The sequence below is a fragment of the Aricia agestis genome, chromosome 8, assembly GCF_905147365.1.
Source record: "Aricia agestis chromosome 8, ilAriAges1.1, whole genome shotgun sequence".
Lineage (NCBI taxonomy): Eukaryota > Metazoa > Arthropoda > Insecta > Lepidoptera > Lycaenidae > Aricia > Aricia agestis.
This window is the reverse complement of record NC_056413.1, coordinates 14,633,835-14,639,914: the sequence shown is the minus strand read 5'-3', so window position 1 is coordinate 14,639,914 and position 6,080 is coordinate 14,633,835. Positions and strand designations below refer to the sequence as shown.

Sequence of the window (6,080 nt, the reverse complement as noted above, 5' to 3'; positions counted from 1 at the left end):
GATATTTAGACATTCAAAGTAAGCAACTTCGAGGATTGTTTTGATACAATAGTAAAGTTCTGCCAGTAGGCAACACCAAATTAACATAGAATATTAAAAATGTAAAATGCGTAAAGAAACCAAATTAAGAAATTGTGTTCATGAAAAAATAACTATAAAACTATAAATGTGTTTATAGGGTAAGCATATATTATATAGTTATAATATTATAATTTAGTAAGTTGTCTGTAAATCAGTTTTTGTTGCTTATCATAATATACTCAAGTGTAAAAATACTCTGCGAAACTTAAAATCCTTGGAAAAATTGGTTTTTTGACCTTAGAACACTAAAAATGTTTTTGTGTTGCCAAGTCTTGTTTTATGTTCTTTTGACTAGCAATACCTACTGAATTGTCAATAATGTTTTTTGGTTTCATAATGATGAAATTGTGATCTTTGCAAAAATATTAAAGGCTTTATAATTTAAAATACTTTTATTATTCCTAAAACATTAACTTTTAAAAATATATTATTAGTGCCTTTTAATTTTATATTGATTTTTTATTATCAATACAACTAGCTATTTGACCGAGCTTTGCTCGGTATTCGATAAAACACGAATAAAATGACATTTTCTAAAAATGATTCCTAGCTAGATCGATTTATCGCCCCCGAAAACCCCCTATATACTAAATTAAAGAGTTAAGAGTAAGATTTTCCTGTCTATACAAAATGACATTGCATGATAATGATGGCACACCTTATTTTTCTCTATGGCCTTAACAATATTATTATCACCAAAGAGTCCCTCTAGTACATTATCTTATATCTTTATACAAGTAATTCTTGTATATATATATAAACAAGAATTACTCGTATAAAGATATAAGATAATGTTAGTTTTATATTAAGTTGTTACTTAGTTTGTTTTAATTAAAATTATCTTATTGTTTTATTTTTAATTGTATTAAATTGTATAATATTTGATTCGTGTATAATTAATTTTATTTCCCAGATAATGTACTAGAGACTCTTTGGTGATAATAATATTGTTAAGGTATGGCCATAGAGAAAAATAAGGTGTGCCATCATTATCATGCAATGTCATTTTGTATAGACAGGAAAATAATTATTCAAGTATTTTTCATGTTTTGATAAGGTTTTGATCAAGTTTTGAATAAAAAAACAGAATGGCTGGAGTAGAGGATGATCCAAATTTAAAAGGACTAAAGCGATATTTTAATAGCGAAACGAACCGTGGACGAGCTAATGTAAGTTACACTCTAACTAATTCAGAATTCGAGAACTCTGGAACCTGTATATAGATTTACAGTCTGCTGACCCTTTTTTTATACTTAATATCATTGCTGCTGACTGCTGTTGTTTCTTATCGTCATTCATCAGAGCTCACAGCTTGTTTTACTCAAATTTTTAAACACTATAAAAAAGAAAAAAAAAGAAAAAAATATATATAATACTAAGTAATAAAAGAGATAATATAGCCAAGCTCATTAAATATTCAATCATTTTCTTGCAGGTTTCAAAATTTACACTTGGATTTGTGGCATTATGTTATGTTTACTATAAACTATTTAAAAAGGAATCGAAGATAAATTAAAAGTGCGTCGTTATGGTAGGTAAACCGAGGTCGGAGATTCCATCGCTGAAGGGAGAGTACTTCGAAAATCTGTGACTTCAACCATTGACCTATAGGACTTATAACAATGTAGTAGTATAATGTTTTATACTACTACATTGTTATAAGTCCTATTGTTATCTAGTATAATAAATAATAATATTATTAAACTTCTTAGAGTTCCCTACCCAAAGGATAATAAAAACGGGATCCTATGCTATTATTAAGACTTCACTGTCTAGTGTCTGTCATGTCGTGATAATGATGAGAGAGGCGTGTTCTGTCGAGGGTCGCCAATGTGGGATAATGCGTGGTAGCAGCAAAGGTAGATCTTTTGACCGAGCGAGGTGTTATGCCCGGTGACCGGTCAGGCCGAAGCCCAAGTGATACATTTCAGCTGTCGTTTAATATACCGACGCGCTCAGAAAACTTTGATAGCGCGATGCAGGAATGTTAGGCGAATTATTGTGGGTACCGCCACAAAAAGGAAAACAAAATTATATAAATGTTTAAACATTTATATAATTTTGTTTTTACTTTTTAGTTTATTTTGTTTTTAGTTCCTATACAAAATTCAAAAATGGCCATTTTTGAACGGAAATTTTTAGATCAGCGACACAAATATTTTTTGAATATGTAAAGAAAATGTCAGACGTGCTGATAACATCAATGTCAAAACTTCCAACTGTCATGTTTAGCACTTGACACTAGTCAAGTTGTCACTTGTCAATTGTCTTTTTTTCCATCGACTTTTTGAGGTTATAATTACATAAGGTCTTAGTAAAATAACTATCAGGTACGCAATTTCGCTTTCATAGTATAAAATATATATAAAACGACCCGTAATTTAATTCGAATCTATCTAATTATACTCTGACTTACGTGTGAACGTTTGTGGTGTTTTTAGAATGGCCGGTGGTGATTCAGTAGATGAGTCCCAACTCAAGGGTCTTTCCAAATATTTCAACAGTGCTACAAATAAAGGAAGAGCCAATGTAAGTCTTGCCAAGTAAAGTAGCCAAGATATTATGTTTAAAACCTTTCTACAAAACTACTTTCTATATACCCCCTTATTAATAAACGTTGTATAAGCTTTGAATAGTTATACAGTGTTTTGTTCCTGTCACACAAGTGACTTTTTTAATTGGATTGAAGAAGACAAAACACCGTATAACTATTCAAAGCTTATACAGCGTTTATTAGTAAGGGGGATTTTGTATAAATATTTCTGAAGCATGTATGTACCTACATTTCTTAAGTAGATAGTAGATATGAGGAACATTTATTAACCCTTATATAATAAATTTAAATTGTCCATAAAGCTAAAAACTTTTCACCATTTTTACCCTCATGTCAAAGTAAATTACTGAACCAATCTTGTTTATATTTTTCAGACGGCAAAAGCGACCTATGCAGTATTTGGAGCAATTATTTTATATTTCACCCTCAAACCCAAGAAGAAGTAACCTGTCTCATAGCTTTTAGTGATTTTCGTAAGGGCAATGAATTATTTAGTTAATCATGTCAACCATAATTTAATGTAATAAAAAATCCATCAGTTTATGTAGTGTCTTTTATTTATTACACAGAATATACAAAACAAGCAGCGCATACAGGTTTAAAGCATTCAGCTAAAATATGATGCATTTAACAAAATTCTTAAATTTGAATAACCTAGCTAACCTGCAAAGTGCAATCATGATCACAAAATATGTTGTGGAATAAAAAACACATTGCCTTCTATTAACATTTTTAAAAGAATATTATTTTTATCTTCAAACACCATTATTTAATATAATAATAAATACTCACATACAATTTTGCTCGATAGTATTACTCCAATTGGAGTAATAATTACTGTGTGAACCGCAAAACACACAGCTCGAAGGCTCGCATGGAGCTGGCTCGATGGAATTAAATATATTGATTTAGAGTAAAACTATCGAGCAATACTGAATGTGTGGACGAAAGCTCGAGCCGTGGATTTTGCTCGACGTTATTGTTTGATCGAGCAAAACCGTATGTGAGTACTTAGCATTAGAACATATTGAATTTTAGACATATATTATTTAAAACTAATGTAATAATAGTACACCTTTCAATTGATATTTTGGTTGACTAAACAAAATAGCTAAGTTGACTAGACTATAAAGTCTAAATAAATAATTAATCTAGAAGAATAAAATATGTCTGAACAATAAACATGTTTTCATTTGAAAACATGTTTATTGTCCAGACATAATATATAAAAGCCTGGCAATTTAGTCATGCATGATGCAACTCACATAGCTTGCTTGAAATATTTAACTTTAGTTCATCTAATATTTGGATAAACAGTAGATATACAAATATACTAGTTTTTAATAAATCCTGGCTTTGTTAACAGCATGTTTCCAAAATAAATTTTGAGCCATACTCGTATACTTTGCTTATTTCTGATAGCTGATGATTTGAGAATATTTTCTTTCCAAAACTTCTTTGGCATAAACTAATAATCACTTTTATACAACAAATAAAACACACTTATAGTACAAAATTCTGTATAAGGCTATTTGTGCTTTTTAGTTTAAAATGCAAAAAGCACCAAAACCATTTCCCAAGAACATTTAGGAGTTCCCAATTTATATAAAGTAAGATAAGAACTAACTGTACTTATAACTATGTAATATTAAATAAATTTGTTACCTACTTAAATAAAATCGAATATACTTCAACAGTGCTTAAAATTATAAATAAATACTGTTCCACTAATCATCTCTTATTCTCAATATGACTAGCATTCTCATTACCAAAAAAGCGAGTGCATGCATTATACATATTATATGGATAAATAACATAAAGTCTGTCAAGAAAGTGAATAAATTAAAAAGTGGCAACATCGTAGTGTCATCCCTTTCAAATCAATCTAAGAAAAAAGGGATGACACTACGATGTTGCCACTTTTTAATTTCTTCACTTTTTTGACAGACTATAATTTATAGAGTAGTTGTGAGATTCGACGTTTTACTATCTTTGTCGTCATACAATGAGGAACAAAGACAACATAATATTATAATAATTTTGTCTACTCAAATTATGTATAGTTACTATATCCACACCGTTTTAACATAAGACGGCCTCTACGCGTTGGCACGTGATGGGCAAATAAAGGTACATATGAGAAATAAAATAAAGAATAGAAGGGCATATTCGTCTATTGCACTGCCCATGATCGATATTGATTGTGCTTACTGCAATCATGTTTTGTCCATCATGGCCTAACGTATAGGCCTTATACAATGTACCACCAACTTAGGTATTCACTTTTTTCATTAAAAAATTGGAACCCACCGTGTTAAAATCTAGTACCTTTTCGTATATTTACAATTTTAAACTGCTACTTAAGAACCTATGCTCTCCTGGTGTTAGTTTTTAAGGAACTAAGCACGAACCCAGTCTTACATTCAAGTCCTTGACACCCGTATATTAAGTAAGGATGTTACTCTTTACCGTCGACCATAATATACCACTTAGCGTCAGCACAGACAGAATGGAGCGCAGTGGAGAGGATTTTATTAACACACTTGAAAATAAACTTTAAAAATATTGAACTAAAGTTCATAAATGCTTGAACCTTACAAAATAGCTTGCGTATCCTCGTAACGCGGGAATCCCATAACGCACTTTAGTATAATAATTTTAAAGTTTAGTTTCAAGTGCGTTAATGAAATCCTCTCTGCTGCGCACCGTTCTGTCTGCGCTGACCCTTATGCTTAAATGTTTAATGCTCTTCCATTTTGCTTTCTGCGTTCAGTAGCATACATCTATATTTAGGAGTTAAGACAATTCTTTTATAAAATACCTGTCCACAGCAAGTGAACATTTAAGGTGGTGGCCACTATTCTACACCAACTTGTATAATATGACAAGTCTTCAATCCCGAATTTTAATATAGCATTTTATACTTATACTTTGGACAGCCTATATCCATTTTAATACCCCTATTAATGGATTACTGTAATATACTTTTCAATCGGTTAGCGCCAATTTAATGTACGTATTTTGAATAGTTTCTCAATTCTCCTAAATCATCAACCTTACAAATATTTTTGAATTCATTCATACAACCAAAAACACAATCCAAGCGTCTACAAAACATGATATTAAAAGATTTTAAAGCGGTAAACAAAATTAATAACTAATTATAAAAACAGGAAATAGCTGTTTAACATGGATGGAATGTTTTTGACATCCTATTTTAAAATCGTTACAACATGACTAAGGTTAAAAACTATTTTGATACCTATAACGGATAATAGGCAGTATTGATGCTTATTTAATATGCATTTAATTTGCTGATTATTTCTACAATTTATTACAAGCAAAACTATTTTCAATAAGCTGGTAACAACCAGCCATTTCTCTACGACGTCTCATAATAATAATAATATCATAATATTATCTCTCTCGTTGTCCGTATTAATGA

At 30.4% G+C, this 6,080-nt stretch overlaps 1 protein-coding gene across 1 annotated transcript; it reads left to right on the top strand.

The window, feature by feature from the left end:
• Positions 1 to 1,154: 1,154 nt before the first annotated feature.
• On the top strand, positions 1,155 to 3,175 carry LOC121729463 (ATP synthase membrane subunit K, mitochondrial). The gene is made up of 4 exons (XM_042117987.1): positions 1,155 to 1,254; positions 2,073 to 2,082; positions 2,523 to 2,610; positions 3,010 to 3,175. The coding sequence occupies exons 1-4, from the start codon at positions 1,170 to 1,172 to the stop codon at positions 3,079 to 3,081; spliced, it is 255 nt and encodes an 84-aa protein (XP_041973921.1). The 5' UTR covers positions 1,155 to 1,169; the 3' UTR covers positions 3,082 to 3,175.
• The last annotated feature ends 2,905 nt before the right edge of the window (positions 3,176 to 6,080 follow it).

Excerpts from the sequence above, each read along its gene's own strand:
- LOC121729463 (XM_042117987.1), top strand. The coding sequence starts at position 1,170 with ATGGCTGGAGTAGAGGATGATCCAAATTTAAAAGGACTAAAGCGATAT. Across the intron at positions 2,611-3,009 it reads CAAATAAAGGAAGAGCCAAT|ACGGCAAAAGCGACCTATGC; the intron begins GTAAGTCTTGCC and ends TATATTTTTCAG.